The sequence below is a fragment of the Metarhizium acridum genome, assembly GCF_019434415.1.
Source record: "Metarhizium acridum strain ARSEF 324 chromosome Unknown scaffold_568, whole genome shotgun sequence".
Taxonomy (NCBI): Eukaryota; Fungi; Ascomycota; class Sordariomycetes; order Hypocreales; family Clavicipitaceae; genus Metarhizium; species Metarhizium acridum.
Window position 1 is genome coordinate 1,095,790 of NW_027094041.1, and position 19,279 is coordinate 1,115,068.

At 52.0% G+C, this 19,279-nt stretch overlaps 6 protein-coding genes across 6 annotated transcripts; 5 read left to right on the forward strand and 1 right to left on the reverse strand.

Moving 5' to 3' along the window:
• Positions 1 to 827: 827 nt before the first annotated feature.
• Positions 828 to 2,427, forward strand: J3458_019708 (uncharacterized protein). The gene has a single exon (XM_007813055.2). It carries the CDS (start codon positions 864 to 866, stop codon positions 2,238 to 2,240), a length of 1,377 nt encoding a protein of 458 aa, XP_007811246.2. The 5' UTR covers positions 828 to 863; the 3' UTR covers positions 2,241 to 2,427.
• Positions 2,428 to 4,002: 1,575 nt separating this feature from the next.
• On the forward strand, positions 4,003 to 4,353 carry J3458_019709 (uncharacterized protein; the record flags this gene model as incomplete). Its single annotated transcript, XM_066121648.1, has 1 exon — positions 4,003 to 4,353. One exon carries the CDS (start codon positions 4,003 to 4,005, stop codon positions 4,351 to 4,353), a length of 351 nt encoding a protein of 116 aa, XP_065973265.1.
• Positions 4,354 to 4,473: 120 nt separating this feature from the next.
• Positions 4,474 to 5,564, forward strand: J3458_019710 (uncharacterized protein). The gene has a single exon (XM_007813054.2). It carries the CDS (start codon positions 4,503 to 4,505, stop codon positions 5,328 to 5,330), a length of 828 nt encoding a protein of 275 aa, XP_007811245.1. The 5' UTR covers positions 4,474 to 4,502; the 3' UTR covers positions 5,331 to 5,564.
• Positions 5,565 to 5,743: 179 nt separating this feature from the next.
• Positions 5,744 to 8,846, forward strand: J3458_019711 (uncharacterized protein). The gene is made up of 2 exons (XM_007813053.2): positions 5,744 to 7,697; positions 7,790 to 8,846. Exons 1-2 carry the CDS (start codon positions 5,855 to 5,857, stop codon positions 8,335 to 8,337), a joined length of 2,391 nt encoding a protein of 796 aa, XP_007811244.1. The 5' UTR covers positions 5,744 to 5,854; the 3' UTR covers positions 8,338 to 8,846.
• On the reverse strand, positions 8,843 to 11,593 carry J3458_019712 (uncharacterized protein). The gene has a single exon (XM_007813052.2). The coding sequence runs from the start codon at positions 11,303 to 11,305 to the stop codon at positions 9,380 to 9,382; it is 1,926 nt and encodes a 641-aa protein (XP_007811243.2). The 5' UTR covers positions 11,306 to 11,593; the 3' UTR covers positions 8,843 to 9,379.
• Positions 11,594 to 14,610: 3,017 nt separating this feature from the next.
• J3458_019713 (uncharacterized protein) lies at positions 14,611 to 19,238 on the forward strand. The gene is made up of 6 exons (XM_066121649.1): positions 14,611 to 15,018; positions 15,128 to 15,178; positions 15,609 to 15,888; positions 15,943 to 16,891; positions 16,949 to 17,431; positions 17,511 to 19,238. The coding sequence occupies exons 1-6, from the start codon at positions 14,811 to 14,813 to the stop codon at positions 19,038 to 19,040; spliced, it is 3,501 nt and encodes a 1,166-aa protein (XP_065973266.1). The 5' UTR covers positions 14,611 to 14,810; the 3' UTR covers positions 19,041 to 19,238.
• Positions 19,239 to 19,279: the final 41 nt, after the last annotated feature.

Below are 19,279 nucleotides of genomic sequence, written 5' to 3' on the forward strand. Positions count from 1 at the left end.
CACTCACACGAATTGCTCTGTCGGCATCAGATCATATTAAGCTTGAAGTTCGGAGACAGCTCGCCCGCCATCTCAGTCTCCACAGCATCTTGGGTATTCTTGCCGTCGTTACTCATTCTTTGCTGAGTCCCTCCTTCACTCCTCTTTCCACCATCTTACACTTGTCCTACAACAGCCTCAATCAATGCTCAATCCTCTTGAAGTGGACGGTTGTTAGGTGTATGGACCGGCACCAGCTTGTCCGGTGTTAAAACGCCGTTTGCAAGCGACGTGGTTCTCAACACCCCATCCACCTGCATCATGGTCAACTCTCTACTTGGAGTCAACATGTTGGCTACAACAATACTGTTAATGGCAGGTCCTCATGCTTTGGCATACGAGCTAGATACCAATTCAACCAGTGCGTATGCCCATGTTTCTTTTCTACTTGAGATCCCCGCCACACTTGCCTTTGGCAAAGTATAATCGCATCTGACCCGAATCCCCGCAGCATCCATCCTATCCGTGGCCAAGCAAATGACAGCGGATCTCATGACATTTTACGATGGCGACAAAACTGGAGGAACTCCCGGTCTTCTTCCGCAGCCTTATTACTGTACGTCAAAATCGATAACGCTATCTCCAATATCGTCCTGCAGTGCCATTCTCCCTTGATCTTTGTTATCTGACACATCTCAGGGTGGGAGGCCGGCGCAATGATGGGCTCTCTTATAGACTACTGGTATTACTCCGGCGACGATCAGTACAACAAGCTTGTGGAACAGGCACTGTTGTTTCAAGTCGGCGACACCAATGATTATATGCCTCGAAACCAGACATTAACAGAGGGAAACGATGACCAGGGATTTTGGGGGTTGGCTGTCATGAGTGCTGCGGAGTACAAATTCCCCGATCCGCCATCGGATAAGCCACAGTGGTTGGCGCTGGCTCAGGCTGTATTCAACACCCAAGCCGGTCGATGGGATACTGAACACTGCAACGGGGGTCTACGATGGCAGATCTTCAAGTGGAACCAAGGCTTTGACTACAAAAACTCTATTTCACAAGCTTGCTTCTTCGCACTCGGCGCAAGACTTGCTCTATACACCGGCAACAACTCATATGCGGAATGGGCCGAAAAGTCTTGGGATTGGATGATAGACGTTGGGTTTATTGACAAGTACTGGCGTGTCATTGATGGAGCCCACATTGGTACTAATTGTACTGATCACGTTCCCTATCAGTTTTCTTACAATGCCGGTGGGTTTATCCTCGGTGCCGCCGCAATGTACAACTATACGGAAAATCCTGTTTGGAAAGACAGGTTGGATAATCTGCTCAGCGCGAGTAGAGTCTTCTTCACCGGGCCAGACAAAAACATTATGACCGAAGTTGCCTGCGAACCCGTAGACCGCTGCAACTTGGACCAACAATCTTTCAAGGCATACCTCAGTCGCTGGCTTGCCGCCATCACCAAATGGGCGCCTCATACTTACGACTTTGTCATGCCATATCTGCGGGCGTCAGCCGTCGCCGCAGCCAAGCAATGCGTTGGTGGTAATAACAAACGAATGTGCGGCCTCAAATGGAACCAGGACAAATATGACGGCTCGACTGGCGTTGGCCAGCAGATGGCAGCAATGGAAGTGACACTTGCTTGTTTGATCCAAGATCGTCCTGCTCCAGTTAGTCATGGCAATGGCGGCACCAGCAAAGGCAACCCGGGCCTTGGCGGAGGTGATATGGGACGGAATGAACCCAAGCCTCCAAACTACAAGCCAATTACAGCTGGCGATCAAGCAGGGGCTGCCATTTTAACCATCGCCCTCCTCGCAGCTCTAATTATTGGTATTGGATGGATTTTTGTGGATGAAACATCAGACAAGCCCCCCCTAGAGCAGTTCAAATGCATCCAAAAATCTACAAAGGCAGCGATTGTCGCGGTCGCTCGTACTACTCCAAGTAGGCCAATAATCGAGAAGGGCGGTTTCGTAATCAATGCAACTAGCAAAAGAAGCTCGACCTCTAGTGTTCTCGAGAATAACCAGGCTATAGAGGCTGCGGCCGTCAGAATCGGTCGTGTCCGTAGTGAGAGCGTGGGAACCCAACGAAGATTGTCTAATATGCCAATCGGTTGGCCGCGTCAGAGCTCAAACGTATCCAATGGTATATGGCTTGACACTCCGGAACTCCCTTCACCTACATGGCAAGGGTCAGGAATTAAAGGAGATATACATGGTGATTCTGATGGGAAATCATGATTTCAGGGACCGGCGTTGGTTTTGGGAAGACATACGAAGCGCGATTTTTACATGAGATACACGATATTCCGGCCTCAAAGCCAAGGACTGAACATAGTGCTCGACAAATAGTATCACGACACACTTATGCGCATGACGTGTGTGCAGCATAAACACGATTAGAGAGTGTATAAATTCCAACCCAAGGCGTATTCCTGCTCACGAAAGAAGAAGAAAACAGAATGACCTTCCACCCCGTTCGTATTCAACCGTAACCTCAATTCTGATCAACTGCATCGCCCTGCTTATTATACGTCTCCAATACACGCTCCATGTCCCTAATAATAAACTGATCCATCGAGCTCATGGGCATCCCCCACTCCTTCACCCTCTCCAAATCCACACACCCTGCCAAGCCTCTCATCATCAACATCCCAGCCATAAACGGATTAAAGCCCTTCTCATCATTAATCTCCTCATCAGTCATATACACCGCTTGCGAGTCTCTCCCCGTCACACTGCCCAACCTTCCCAACACTTCATCCACCGTTGAAAACTCGTCGGCCAGCTCAATCTCCTGTTTATCGAATCCTCGGGATCCATAAACGCAGCTGCCCCAAATCTCCCAATCGTGTCCGCATTTACCAACGGTAAATTGGTGTCCCGCTGCATGGCCGTCCGCCAACGTCCTGGTCCACGAGCCCGGTGTACATGCGCACCTGGGGCTGGACGTAGTTGCTCATGAAGCTGCCTGGTCGCAGGATGGTGTAGTACCGGAAGCCTGCGGCGCGTACTTCACCCTGATGGCTTTCTTGGAGAGAAACTCCGTTGCGGTGACGGATTCTGGGTCCCAGTGAGGCAGGGACTGGGGGTTGCTTACGCTCAGCCCGGAAAAGTAGACGATTTGCTGGAACCCGTGGGCTTTGGCGAGCTGGATGATTTGTTTGGCGGTTGCGAGCTCGGCGGCTGGATCGGTGAGGTACGGGGAGAGGCTGAGGAAGAGGGCTTGGCAGGGCTTGAGGGCGCCGGCGAGGGTTTAGGTCTCGGTGTAGGAGCCGGGTGTGATGCGGGCGTCGAGAGAGATGAGCTTCTGCGCGGCGGGGGAGGAAGCATCGCGGGTGATGCCGTGGATGGCGTGGGGTGAATGGGAGGTAAGGAGGTGCGTTGCAATGGCGGAGCCTTGGGTGCCGGTTACTCCTCAGATGAAGATGGACATGGTGGTGGTGATGGTGTCTTGTTTTGGCCGGGTGATGGAAGAAGAAGTGATTGGATGAGTGACTAGAATAATTTGTTTGTAGAAAAGTGTATGAAAGCGCCACCAGCTGGCCTTTGTGTGAAAAAGGGCCAATAATTGGAAAATTTTCATTAATCGGGACATGGCATGGCCTGGTTTAGCAGAGCAGCATGCCTAGACGCAGGCAGGTGTAATGTCTGCGGATTGACGCATTAATTTACAAAAAACTTACAATCTTTTCAAAGGAAAAATCCCTCGATTTATACGTTACGCAAGAGCCGTAATTTATGTGAGTCCGTACTATCATAGCAGCGTAATCACAGGTACATCCGCCAATTACCAAATCGGGAACTCTTCGAAGCAGCTCCGCATCTCGAAACCCGCCGGGCGGAGTTCCGCCGACCCACTTCGCCGGGACACATTTCCGCAGAGAGCCTCACTCTCAACCTCTTCTTGGACCTACATGGCATGATGGTACAATCCACCTGCACTCTTTGACACTCGTATTCTGGCATAGAGGCTTCAATTCCGCTGGGGCCCGACAGGAGAATGAATTGCTCCCTCACCGCCCTTGAGCGCAACGACCCTCCTTCCCGGCGGAAATCCTGCTCTGCCTGCATCAAAGCCAAAGCCAAACAACGATGCGACTTTGCACTTCCCGCCTGCCTGAGATGCTCGCAGAGCAATGTTGCCTGTGAATACCCCAAGCGGAGTGAGCGGCGGGCTACTCAACGCCCTGCCAACTTGCCTACCACTACTCTTCCCGTTGCCCCTGTATTAGCGGAAACTACTATTTCGCCGACATGGCTTACATGCCTAAACGCCCCTAACATGCAGTCTGACCAAAGGATGGGAGACATGAGTGTTTTTGATAATCTCGACACGTCATATATGGGATAACAGACTTCTCTTTGCCGGGCTGTAGCATGGAGAATTCGTTGATGGAAGTAGTTGGGCAGAACGCATCGTTGGCGGCACCAACGACAAGAGACCTACATATAGAGCAAGTTATAGGCAAGAGGCTACAGTTTGCAATAGACGAGATCAATATGGCGCCATCGTTGATGATTCTCGAGACACAGACGCCGTGGTGTCACCCGCTCTTATACAAGGATGGGCTGCCCAAGTCCATGCAAGGTCAGTCTCACTACAAAAACACAACCTCCCTACCATGGGCACCATACGATTTCAAGCAATATTCACAAAGCCAGAAAAGACTCACACGCCTCATGTGCCCTCTACCTGGCCAAAACACGCGCCAATGCAGCCGTCATCTTCCGCGCCATCGACCTCCGCGTCAGAGACCTCATCTGCTCCCCGGCGCCCACCACCGTCATCGAAATCTCGCCCACACCCATTCCCTCGTCCTCTACCAGGCTATCCGCCTCTTTGACGGGGACATCCAGGCGCGGGCCTCTGCGGAGCGCATCATCCCCGAGGTCGAGGAATCGGCCATGCGGCTCCTCGCCCATGTGCGCTTCGACCTTGAGTTCCCTGCCGGGGAACTGCCCCTGTACCCTCTGGCTCCCACCAAGAATTTCTGGGCTGATTGGATATTGCAAGAGTCGGCGAGGCGGACAGTCTTGTTTTGCTTCTTCTTCCTGCAGGCGTATAGGTTGGTGGCCGGGCAAAAGGGTCTAGAGTGCGACGGGAGGCTGGGACTCTGTCTCTCGTGGACCTTGTCGGCGCATTTGTGGAACGCGGGGACTCCGGTGCAGTTTGCGAGGGCGTGGAGGGATAAGAGGCATTTTGTGGTGACGGACGCGCAGTTTGGCGAGGTGCTGAGCGAGGCCGAGGCCGGTGATGTTGATCGGTTTGGGAGGATGTGGATTTCGAGTCTGCTAGGGACGGAGGGAGGCGGAGGGGTGGTTTGCTAGTAAGGGGGGTGCGTTGAGGGCATAGGGGGTTGTCATGAGATGCTTGTAACATCGGTTGTTGTGCGATTACTTGGCTCATTGTTTGGGCGTTGGTTTCATCACGACTCGCGCGTGAGGCCAGTTGTCGTATCTGGGGGCCCTCATAGATGCCAACGATGGGATCCGAACCCGGCCATCATTTCAGTCAGACATTACACATAACAGGAGAAGAACTTGCTTTTGTTTCACAGAAACTCAATTCTGACTTTCCACCGATTTGGTGTGTAGCCCAATGGTTGAGAGGTCGGGTTACCGATTTCTGGATTGCGCCTCGTATACCGGGTAGGCTAGTCTGCCCCAGAATTCCCAACATCCCTGCTGGGACCCTCCAGGTTTGGTTAATCAATCCATATTTCCCAACCTAGACGCCAGATAGCCATTCCAACATCGCCTTCTCCATCAACATCTAGCCTGCTCTGGGCCATCGACGTTCCATCAATGATCCCCCGGCACGGCAGGTAGCCAGCTCTTTGGAGTCGACGAAGATGCCCCCAAAAAGACTCGACACAAACCAGTCCAAGGGGGAGCGCAGTGACGGCGCATCGCTACTCTCCCCCATCGCATACGACGACGACGCAGCGTCCCTGCATTCCCGGAGCGACCAAGACACAGACAGCGACGATGATCAGCTGCAGCTGCGGGCGCGGAATAGCCGCGAGCTGCGCGCTGCCGATCGGATTGTTCTAATGGAAGAGGAGGAACTTGACCGTTTGGTCACCACATCCAGACGGGAACAAGAGCGCCAGCGACGGGGCTCCGGGCTCTCGGTTCCCAGTGCCTTGAACATCTTTGCCCGCCGAGGGAGCTCATCGCAGCTGTCCTCACCGAGCGCCTCCACGGAGAACTTGGTTTCCGAGAAGCGAGAGGCCAGACGCGCTAAGAGAAAAAAGAAGAGGAATAGACTAATCCAAGATGCTCGCCATGGCGAAGACGGCGAATTAATGTACGAGATGGAAGAAGGTGGCATGAAGGACGGCAGCTCCACGGGCGATAGCAGCGAACGAGAAGATAGTGGCGAAGCGGATCGGCGACGACTGAATCTGGTGGCACAAGCTAGGGGCAACCGTGGCCGGAGTTGGCGCAGATGGGTGTTTTTGCATTCTCTCATTGCCATTGGGTTTGCCATTCTCGTCCTGGTTGCGTGGAAGTTGTCGAGAAACCGCAGGAGTGGGCTGCCCAAGCAACACCTGGTCAGCAATGGGACGGCTCTCTTCGCCCCAACTACCATTATTCTTAGCTTGGATGGCTTCCGAGCTGATTTCCTGCAGAGAGGTTTTACGCCCAGACTCAACGCCCTCGTGAAAGAGGGCATCTCGCCGCAGTACATGATGCCGTCCTTCCCGTCTCTTACATTCCCCAACCACTACACCTTGGCCACGGGCTTGTACCCCGAGTCGCACGGCATTGTCGCAAACAAATTCTGGGACCCAGATTTGAATGCCGAGTTTCACCACACAGACCCGGCAAGGAGCCTGGACCCGAAGTGGTGGGGAGGAGAGCCCTTCTGGGTGACGGCCGAGAAGCAAGGAATCCGCGCGGCGGTGCACATGTGGCCGGGCAGCGAGGCTCCGATCCAAGACACCTTTGCAAGCATCGTCGATAAATACAACGGCAACGAGCCGCTGGACAGCAAAGTCTCCAGAGTACTGGGCTTCCTCGACATGCCGGGCAAGGAGAACCCGGCCGTTGATGTCAAGGATACACGACCGCAACTGATTGCGGCGTATGTACCCAATGTCGATACCGACGGTCACAAGTATGGCCCCAACAGCACGGAAATCATGTCGACGATTCAAAGCGTCGACACCATGATTGACAACCTCTCCAAGGGTCTCGACGCCCGCAACCTGACGAATATCGTGAATGTCATTGTTGTGTCTGACCACGGCATGGCAACTACGGACACTTCCCGTGTACTTCAGCTCGAGGACCTGGTTGACACGTCCAAGATTGAGCATACAGACGGCTGGCCACTGTATGGTCTGCGGCCCAAGGATGACAAAGATACCCGGCAACTATACGATGAACTTAAGGAGAAGGCCGAGTCTAACCCCAACTTTGACGTCTACCTCCGCGATGTCGACATGCCCCAGCGGTATCACTTCTCCAACAACCACCGCATCGCGCCGTTGTGGATAGTACCCAAGGTAGGATGGGCGATTGCCACCAAGGATGAGTTTGCGGTGAATGAAGCCAAGGAGAAGGGGCTCGTCTACCATCCTCGCGGCCTGCACGGCTACGATCATCAACACCCTCTCATGAGAGCTATTTTTATCGCTCGAGGACCAGCGTTTCCTCACCAGGGGAATAGCAGGGTCGAGCCGTTCCGTCAGTTAACTCCCCCTCCATTTCTTTCTTTCTTTTTTGGTTGGTTGTCTCTGCCACGGGAAGCAGCTTCGCTAACGCGACTATTGGCGCAGAAAATCTCGAAGTGTACAACATCTTATGCGACTCGCTGGGCATAGAGCCGCAGCCCAACAACGGAACTCTGAGACTGCCGCTGAAACCAGTCGGCACCCATGATGACACAAAACCACCAGAAACGCCCGAGGATCCCCCACCGCCGCAAGAGTCGTCGGTTCACCCTACGGAGTTTGTCCCCACGCGGCCGACCAAACCCCAGGCATCTTCGCCGGCGATTGGCGTTGATCTGCCGCCGCCGCCGTCGAGTGCATCCGCTTCCGAGCCGTCCTTGCCGGCGGCTGATACCCATCAGCCTACGCGGCCGACGAAGCCTAAAGCCTCTTCTTCACCGGCAATTGCTGATGAGCCAAAACGGCCCACGAGGCCTCCTAAGCCATCTAGCACAGAAGAACCAGCGGCGGAACCCACAAAGGGCCGTGGAAACAGGGACGACGAACAAGTGGCTGACGAGGACGGGTCGCTCGGAGACACAGTAACGGGTTGGTGGGGTTGGATTACGGACGCCGTCGGCGGGATATGGGATCGGATCACCGGCTCCGGGTAGCTGGATATGTATTAATGCTCACTTTGTTCGTTGCCATTACTGAAGCAACGATGGCGTATCTCGTGCAATTCTGTCTGTAGAGAACCTCGAGCCTTCAACTGACATGCATAAGTTTGCTCCGCAGTACGATTCCGATACGGAGGGGGTCTGTTTCTCGTTCCTCTGAGCAATCAAGTCATTGAATTCAACCGAGGACCAGCTGCGGAGTCTCCTCCATGCCAACACGCCCGGGTCAGGGACCTGCTCGTCGAAAACAGCCTTTGATACATTGTCGGAGTTTTGGCCCAACCCTTGCAGCAAGGGCTCCGGGACCATATACCGCGAACGGCCGTTGCGTCTGCTGCCATTATGCCTGCGTTTCGTGAGCCCCACGGCGTGGGATGCTACAGAAACTCACCCTGATGAGATGCATGCCGGGCATGCAGGTCCGTTGAATTTGAACGGCCAAGTCGGCCTTGGCTCGGTACGCTGCCGGAGCACAAAACAAACACAATGATGCAATAAGCCTGCTCACATTTCCATTCACGATAGTTTGATGTATGAATTCTTAAACGTTGCAGAGTCTTTGTGAGGTTAGGCATGCCCGTTTGGCAAAGGAGTTCAGAACCCGCGGGTGAGTCCAACTTGCTTCCGGCACATGGTTACATATCAAACGACGCCTCGCTGTCCACTGGCGATTGGTGCTGGTCAGAGACAACTACCAAGGTTGTAGCAAATAACACGGCACCTGGGGGCTTTTGGGCAGGCGATTGCGCTCAACATTGGATAAAGTCCCCGCCAACTATGGCAATTACAGTGCCCAATCCCTTGTTCAAATCCTGGTTCCTTTAAGCGTTACTGGCATCATTAGCCCTCGAGAAACAAACTCGACGTCTTGGTCGGATCTCCAAGTGTTGCTGTTGCTGTGAAGGAGAACTAGGACATAACTATATACGGGTCGTGATACTAACTGCGTTCAATTGTTCTATATACGCTGCGTCTGGCCCAAACTCTCTCATCATAGAACCTGCTTCACTTTGTCTATACCCGCACTTCGTTCGGTTTACACAACAACCAGGGCGGCAACTGCAAGGGCAAACGCAGTGGCAGGACCAACAAAAGCGGCACCAGCGGTGACGGGGGTGTTGCTAGGTTGAGGGTTTCCGCCGCTGCCTCCGGAAGGCTGAGGGTTGCCTACATTACCACCAGTAGGCTGGGGATTGCCCCCGTTACCACCAGTTGGCTGAGGGTTGCTTCCATTGCCACCGGTGGGTTGAGGGGTCTCGCTGTTACCGCCAGTAGGCTGGGGATTGCCTCCGTTACCACCAGTGGGCTGAGGTTTGCCTCCATTACCGCCGGTTGGCTGAGTGTTTTGACTGTTGCCTCCCGTAGGCTGAGGGCTCTCACCGTTACCACCAGTGGGCTGGGGTTTGCCTCCATTGCCGCCGGTTGGCTGAGGGTTCTCGCCGTTACCGCTGGTAGGTTGCGGGTTTCCACCGTTGCCTCCAGTGGGCTGAGCCTTACCAGGAACCGTCACGAATGTAGTTTCTTGGGGAGGAGGAGGAGGGGGGTTCTGGCCGCCAGTAGGCTTGGTAGGCACAACCGTGTGTGTTTGGGTTTCCTCAACAGGGCAAACAGTGGTATACACGGGGATGACCTCGGTGGTAGTGTGACCGACAGGGCAGTTGATCACGGTGGGAGGGCATTCGGAAATAGTGTAAGTCTTGGTGGTATACACCGTGCTAGTGGTCATAATAGGAGCCTTGAAAGTTGTAGGCTTAGGGGTCTGAACAGTCTCTGTAACAGGGCATACTGTGGTGTACACCGGGATGACCTCCGTAGTAGTGTGACCAACGGGGCAGTTAGTCACGGTGGGAGGGCATTCCGAGATTGTGTAAGTTTTGGTAGTGTACGCGGTGCTGATGGTCATGGCGGGTGACGTTGTAGTGCCCCCAGAAGCTGTCGTAGTTGCCGTCTTGGTGGAAGGAGTGGAAACAGAAGCTGAACCAGAGTTTGTAGATGTGCTTCCGGGAGCCGTCGTGTTTTCAGTCTTTGTAGAAGGAGTAGAAGTAATGCCAGCACCAGAGCTAGTGGTGGTACCTCTAGCAGCGGTCGTACTTTCAGTCTCTACGCAAGACTCCGTGGTAGTGTGATGATGCTTGGTACTAGTGTGGTGGCCCTGAGTTGACGTCTCAGTTTCAGTGCAGGGTTCCTCGGAAGTGGTAGTGTGATGGTGCTTGCTCGTGGTGTGAGGCTTCTCGGTGGTTTCGGTCTCGGTGCAAGGCTCTTCAGAGGTAGTACTGTGATGAGGCTTGTCCGTAGTATGATGACCTTGGGTGGTAGTCTCGGTCTCGGTGCAAGGCTCTTCAGAAGTCGTCATGTGCGGCTTTTTGGTCGTAGTCTCGGTGGTTTGGCCCTTAGTGGTCGCTTGAGGCGGTGGCCTCTTATCAATGCAGTTCTTCTCATTGAACTCGTTCTGAGATTCCTGCAACACCTTAACGAGACCGGCAGCGATGTTTTTGGCAATGCCCTGCCCAATAGCGGGAACCTTGGAGACCGTGGCGTCAATGAGTGCGTTGGAGTAGGTGTTGATATTGATGGTCTGCTTGCGGACGAGAGCACAATAGTTCCCATTCTCAATTACATTCTTCTTTGCCTTGAGATCAGCGAGCAGGGTCTCGCCCTTGACCTGCAGAGTCTTGACGGGGTCCTGAAGGCCGAGAGCGTCACCCAATGTCAGATCGGGCTGAGCATCGACCGTAGTCTTCCCTCTCTGCAGTGTCTGAATAACGGCGGCTGCAGCATCCTCGACCGGTTTAGGGTCGGTTGTAAATCCCTTGACTTGAGCATCGAGATTGTCGAGCCCGTGGCCAACTTCGGTCATGACGTCTGTGATGGCATTGATATCGCGTTCAACGACCGCGGCAGAAGGGTCGACGACACCGGCCGCAACGCTGGTAGCCAGACAGGCAACAGCAACGAACTTCATGTCGACTTGAAGATTAGATCAAAATGCCCCGTACAGATCGCCAAATAACGAGTGACTAGAAGTTGGGATTACTTCAGCAGCTTGAAGAGTCGGACGAGTTCTTCTAGCTCAGAAAAGAGTGAAAGCAGTCACCAGAACCAGTCCAGAGAGTGGGTGTCCCCCACGGGTGCTTTATAACTACAACTGATTATTAACGGGAGAGCATCCAGTGATCGAGTACCACTTAGATTGCGCTCACAGGGGGACCTGCATCTTGAGAAGCCCGAAAGGCGGGCTATCAAACCAAGGAAGACTGTATCTCGCCAACAGTAGAAAAGAAGCCATCGACGGGGAGTCCAATCGCAATCAAGAGCAAGCCTCTTAAAGTGGGCTGCATCGTGGTGTCTTCGGGGTTGAGCATATGCAGCATGAATACGGATACGCATTCCCGGGTAGTCGAATGCCTTGGAAGAGTCCACATCGAGCGTTTCCTTGAGATGACAGGTTGACGTCGTCAGTTTCAGCTTTTCCTACGGGAATCTTTGAGATATTACATGGAAAGAGCAACAGTGTCACTGTACTCCGTACTGCGCATGTGAAATTGAAAATGCCACGAATTCTCTCATCGTGTGAGAAGCCGAGATCGCGATGCCCCGGGTCTATGATCCTATCGCCGTAGCGAGTTCGAGTTCAATACAGACAGGCCATCACCTTGAGCTAACGGCCGGATTGATCGGGCAGCTCACCCCAACGTCGGCAGCGTCGGCAGCGTCCAGATGTCGTCTCCTTCAGTCTATACCCCCCGCATCTTTGGAAGGTGACGTTTGTTGAAGCGGAAATCGTGATCCTTGCTGCACCGCTACAGGTTCCCCGGTGAAGTTGCCAAAGTGGTCATCGGTCTGCAGCCACTAGCCACCAGCCATGGATGATTATTCGTTCCTGCAGGGGAGATTGTCAGGGGCATGCAGACCAAAGACCGAAGATCGAAGCGGTTTCTAGAGGCTTACTGGCGGGATGAGGTGAGGGTGCCTGTCTTCCACCATGCGGCCTTTGCTACATTTGGCCCGTGACTGTGCCTGGTGGTGCCAGCCCAAAGTCAGGAACTATCCAAATTTTTTGTGCATCGGTATCGCTTGGCTGTTTTCGACGTTCTGTAGGTGCCGACGACGCCATACATACATGATACTACCAATTCCTTGTTCCTGCATAGCCAAGCGGCAGAGTGATCCTTTGCCACCCGCAAAAGGCCAGACGCGACCCTGGGCTCATAAGTCACAGCTGTCAAGCGGACATTCGAGAAATTGACCATTCGTCAAGAGCTGAAGGAAAGGAAAATTTTTGTTCAAATGAATGAATGCTTGATCCGGACCAACTATCCGCACGACTGCGCCGCGCGGAGACTTGCCAGTGGGTCAAGACTCGAGAGTTGGTGGGAAAATCGTGGGGGAAGCCAAGAAGCCAGATGTCGTCCGAACTCCGGAGCAGTTCCAAAGACCGATGCCAGGTGGCTACTCCAAGAGGGGCAAAGCTAGCAGCAAGACGTCGCTGGACGGCTTTTTCGAGATCAATTGATGCCGTCAATCTTGGCTGCCCAACTTCAATTGTGCGTCCTAGTCATGGTCCGTTCAACAACTTTCCCCTCATGTCCCCCAGACTGGATATTTAGTTCTGTCTTATTGCTGCCGTTATCCGGCCGGGTTCTCAGTGCGTAGTGCCCCTGTCCGTGTCTCTCTGTCTCCCCGTCTCTCCCGTCTTCGCTCGTCCACCCCATCAGACATATCATCGCATGTTCAAAAGTGGCCTTTCTTGCATTGTGGCTGCATTCAACTGTCCACCAGTCCACTGCACCAGTTTGCCATGTAATTTCTTCTATTCCGAGGCAAGTAACAAGGAATCACCCTAACCCCGGCACCGTCCATGGCACCGTGTCATCGACATGACTCTGGCTAACCAGGTACGGCGTACAACAGCAAGGATTGGGCAAAATGCCCCGCGATCTAGATTGTCAAGGACCCAGGCGCCGGACGGCTTGTCGGCGTGCTCATCATTTCCTGGACGTCTCTAGCTGTCATGTTATAATGCCTCGTATTGGTTGGGTAGCGCTCCATATCCATGACTCTTGGCGAGGGTGTGGCTCGGATAAGCTAACTTGACTTTAGGGTCGCCCGGTCCTTTTGGCTTGCGGGCTTGACTGGGTTGATTGACGTCTGGTAATACGCGACAGGCTGGAACTGTTGAACTACGTACGGTGGGATGCAAAAAATATTGAGTAGACGAGGTACTTGGCTATTGCGCTCTATTATACCACAATGATTAATGGATACTTGTTGAGAGGCAACTATATTATGCTACAGGCTGTGGCTTGCACAGCCGACTTCTTGCTAATAAGAGGTCATGCTGGGGGAGATTCTCGCAGAGTCTATTGTCAACTGGTGTATCGTGAGACGCCCTGAAAGCAAGACAACTCAATCGGAGGATGGATGACACAGGATTGAATATTGACGGCAAAAATAAAGAAAACATTCGTATCTCGCTATAACATGGGACAAGACTTCTGGTCTTGAGCGATAAGAATAACCTTACTACGATGCTGACTTGACCCCTTGTGGATATTCCAAATGCTGTTTAAAATTAGCCATGTGCAAACTCACCTCTACGACAGATTACGAGACGAGAGGTGAACGAAACTCCAACGTTGGAATAATCATTGGCTGGCGAGTTTGTTTTCTGGGGACATGATGTTAATCTTGACAAAGCAGAGTAGGGTGCTGCGCTGTCCTGGTGCTGAGATTTCAACAGTATTGAGTTGACGTGGTGGGAACCAAGTACAATATATTGTTTTTATTGGGCAAATATCTCACGCCACGATGACCATTTCGTCCCTTGGACCGGCAGAGGCCCGTCATCCAGATGTCAGTTTAAATTCAGATGGCATGATAAGCAGCAGTCGTACGTGCTCTTCGGGATTGGAGGAGAGCACGGACATTCAGGATTTCCTTAGAATGGCCTGGAACAATAGAGCAGGCTTCTCTTAGTGAAATGCAAGGTTTGCAAATACAAAGATTGTTGTCTATTTTCCACTTTGCATTTTGCAGACTCTGCACTTTCCAAGTTCACGAGTGAGTGAAGCCGCTGGCTGTGGAGTCGTGGGCTGTCACGCACGGGACCCATATTTCTTGGACATGCCGCCAATGGTAGTCGCGTCGAGACGCGTCACACGAGGCTGGTCCCGCGCGCCACCAACTGGTGGATCAATTAAACTGTTTCGTTGTCATTATTTGTGAGAGCGACATCGCATTCGAGGAGTTTGGCCAGCCAACTGCTTCAACAAATCTTGCATTCCACACTCCGTTCGCTTCTCTGGTACAGCGAGTACGGCGCTACTTCACTTTTTCCTCAAACTAAAATTCCAGCTGTTTCCGTGACGTGTCGGGGCGGTGCTGGGTTCCACAGCTCGCCTCATTGTCTGAAGTGCACGGATGCCTGCGTCTTGGTTGCCTTGTTTGCAGGACTTTAAGGGGTGGATATGGCAAGTCCATCAATCATGGACCGTGGAATCGAGGATGCCATGGAGGAGTTGACCGTCCAACAGGTCATACTCAGCTCTCTGGAAGACCAGACATGGGACGGTATCGAGGAGGAGCGGAACCAAGTCCTTCAGGATATTGAACGCCTGAAGCGTCTTATCAAGAAGCTGAGTCAAGAGGCACAGGCACCTACCGACGATAAAACTGGTGAGTCGTATCCCTTATGATTTGTATGATGTGTGTTGCTTGATACCAGCAGCAGAACTTGAAACCCTATGACATCACCCTCATTACGGCCTAACACCTTTTCTTTTAGATGTTGGCCGCTCTGCATCACAAAAGCGATCTCCGTCGGGCTCATCAAACAGTGAGTGCGTTTTTTTTTTTGTTTTTTTTTTTTATGCTCTAGAAAAGCCGTCTTTACAACCAAAGCCCGTGAAGTTATTCACATTCTACACAGTCGGCCGGTGTGAAATGCCTGTCATGTTTCACCGGGCCACCAGACGAACCAGTTGACTGTTTGTACTCCATTTTCTGATCACAAGACTCAAATTTGCATCTACTACACCCCACTGCATTTCAACACCTAATCTTGCCAGCTGGTATGAACTGCATCGTGCCGGCTGCATGATCAGGCAAGTGCCCGAGAACGACGGCAGTGAATCTTTCCTTGCACAACGCACCCTCTTCGTCACACGGAGCAGAGGCAAACGTTGCTACGGGATGATATAGCAGAAGCATCTCCTGCATCTTTTATACACACATTTTTCCCACATCCCTAACCGATGAGCATACAGAACTTCCACGCCCTCAACCCATAACTCCAGTTGCGACAGGCGGGCGTTCGATGAAGATGGATTCTTCCCCCAGTTATCACAACATCTGGGATAGCCCATCATCAATATCTTTACCAAGTAGAAAAAGGGACATTCGAGCGACCGATGGTTTTACAGTCGATAGGCAGAATAAGTCTAGACGTACAACTCCTATTCCCGGAGGCAACCGTTCCTCTACCCCTTCGAGGCAAGCCGTGGAATATAACGACACCGAACCTATTGATATTATTGATCTCACTGGGTATGCCTGTGCCTGTAGCTATGCAATAACTTGCTCTCATGCTAACAACAACAGTGACGATGTCGACTTCGATTCCACCATGGTCGCCGAACAAATCCGGCAGCAGCAGCGGCAAGAACGAGAGAACCGAGACCGGCAAATGGCGATGCAACTTGCTAGCCAAACTCCCGTGGTACCGTCATCGTCCTCGGACATGGCTTCCGATGAGATGGACGCTTTTTCGAGGATCATGGCCACGGAGCGAGCGAACACAGGAGGGCCAACAGGATGGAACTGGCAGTCTTTGCCGACATCTAGTACTCAAACGCCAACACCACCTACAGATATGAAGGGAGCCTCAATGCCGGGGTCGTATGATCTAAGCTGGGACAACCCAAGCCCATGGGATAGATCTCCTATTCCAACTCCAGCTCCGTTACCTAGTAACGGATTCCAAGTTGCGGGCATAAACTCACCTAGTGGAAATCGCCAGAGCCCTTCGGGGCCCAATACTCAGCTAAATTCCCCTTATTCTACCATGAGAAACCAGCTTTCGAACCCGGCTATTAGGAACGCCTTTCAGCCTCTCTCATCGTCGAGAGTTCCGTTCAATGGGGTTCCATGGCTACCGGGAAATAATGGCTCTAGTATTGGAAATATCATCGAACAAACTAGCACTTTTGATTTCACAAACGGGCTTGATTCATATGGCAATCCACTGCCTAGTCGTCTGACAAATGTACTCTCAGACGATGCTCATGAGTCGCCTGTGACGGGAAAGGAGTTGGAAGACTTATTGGCCAACATTCGTCCTGATATAGATATTCCAGAGCATAATCGCGGGGTTGGTCCGCCTGGGCTTAAGTACCCCCTTTACCGCCACCAAGAAGTTGCTCTTACTTGGATGAAACAAATGGAAGAAGGCACCAATAAGGGCGGTATCTTGGCCGACGACATGGGACTAGGCAAGACAATTTCCACCCTATCACTCATGCTTTCTAACCGATCCACATCTCGCCCAAAGGTGAATTGCGTATAATCTCACCATTATTCCAAGACACTTCACTTACATATAGTGTAGACAAACTTAATTATCGGCCCTCTTTCGTTGATTCGACAATGGGAAGAGGAATTGCAAAAGAAGACCAAGCTCGCGCATAGATTTACGGTGTATGTGTATCACGGCAAAAAAACGACGACCGATGAGCTCCTGAAGCATGACGTTGTGCTCACAACCTATGGCACTTTGGCACAAGAACTCAAGCGCCGTGAGAAATTCATTGAAGAAAACAAAGACAGGAATATCAACTTTAATGATAAATCTTGTATGGCCAAGTTCCCGCTGCTACACCCAGAGAAAGCTGTCTTTCATCGCATCATCTTGGACGAGGCGCAATGCATCAAAAACAGGAATACCCAAACAGCAAAAGCTTGTCACAGCTTAAGGGCGACCTATAGGTGGTGTTTGACTGGCACCCCAATGATGAATGGCATTCTTGAGCTCTATTCCCTATTAAAATTCCTGCGTATAAAGCCGTATAATACATGGGAGAACTTCCGTCAGGTAAGCAATCAAATTGCCTAGTGGGTTTGGACCATCTGAGCTAACCTCCACATGGACGTTTGGAATATTATTCGGCCAGAGAGGCGACCCTAAGAGCATTGCCATGAACAAGCTTCGAGCACTGCTCAAAGCAATAATGCTTCGCCGAAAGAAGGACTCCCAGTTAGACGGGAAGCCAATCTTGCAACTTCCTCCGAAGACGGAGCACATTGTATATGCGGAGCTATCCGTGGACGAGCGAGACTTTTACAAACAACTTGAGGAAAAGGCCCAAGTGGTTTTCAGCAAGTACCTTCGAGAGGGGAGTGTTGGAAAGAATTATTCCAGCATTCTCGTGTTGCTCCTTCGACTGCGGCAAGCATGCTGTCATCCTCATCTCAACTTGGACGTCGATGACGCAGTCAATCCCGTCAGCAGTGCTGATGTGGAGGAACTTGTCAAGAAACTGGATGCATCTATCGTAGAGAGAATCAAGGGTGTCGAAGCATTCGAATGCCCGATATGTTATGATGCAGTACAATCGCCGTCATTTTTCATACCATGCGGCCATGACAGTTGCAACGATTGTCTATCTCGCATCGTAGACAATGCCATCTCACAGAACCTCCACGAAGGCAACGAGAGTGACAAGGCTAAGTGCCCTGTGTGTCGAGGCGTTTTCGAGCCAAGAAAATGTTTCACTTATGATTTGTTCAAGAAAGTCCACATGCCGGACACTCTGGAATCGTCAACGAAAATCGAACCAGAGTACGATGACACTAGCGAGGACGACGAAGACGGCTCGGAAGACGGGTATGCGTCAGATGAGATTGATAGCAAAGGGAACCTTAAAGGATTTATCGTCTATGACGACGAAGAGCTTGCCGACATTGACAACCTAACAAAGGAGGTCTCCGCCCGCGACACGAAAGCGCGAAAACGGACCAAGAAGGCTAAGAATAAAGGCAAAGGGAAGGCAAAAAGCAAAGAGAAGAAGCCAGACGTCAAGCCATCCATGCTCAAGAGCCTTCGTCTAGAGGCAGCCAAGAACCACAGAGCACATAAGCGATATATGGCATACCTACGCAAGACATGGATGCCAGCAGCCAAAGTCATCGAATGCATGAAGCTGCTCCGAGAAATCCGAGAAACCGGCGAAAAAACCATCATCTTTTCCCAGTGGACGTTGCTCCTAGATCTCCTAGAAGTGGCCATGTGGCACGAGCAATTCCCAGAAAAGCCCATTCGGTACGACGGCAGCATGTCCGGGGACGAACGCAGTACTGCAGCTAAACACTTCAGAGACCGGCCCGAGTACAATGTCATGCTCGTGTCCCTCCGCGCCGGCAACGCAGGCCTAAACCTCACGGCCGCGAGTCGCGTCATCATCATGGATCCCTTCTGGAACCCGTACATTGAAATGCAAGCCATTGACCGGACCTACCGCATAGGACAGCAGAAGGAAGTAGAGGTGTATCGGATCCTGACGCAGGAAACGGTAGAAGACCGCATCGTGGCGCTCCAGAACAAGAAGAAGGAGATTGTGGAGGCGGCGCTCGACGAGACGGAGAGCATGAAGATTGGTCGTTTGGGCGTTAGTGAGCTTAAGTTCTTGTTTAATGCGCGCTGAGGAGCACTGGATGCCTCGTTTTTGCATGGACTGGCTTTTGTGGCCTTTTGGAAGGGCCTACGATGCGAATCGGGGTTTTGCGGATTATTGAAACAGGTAAATTGGATGCATGCGAGGACTTGGCTATATGGCTATCATAGGGATTCTACGATAATGACGCTACACATAATGCATGAGCTTACATAGACAATACATTGCTTCTTTTATTTTTATTTTTATTTTTATTTTTTATTTTTTTT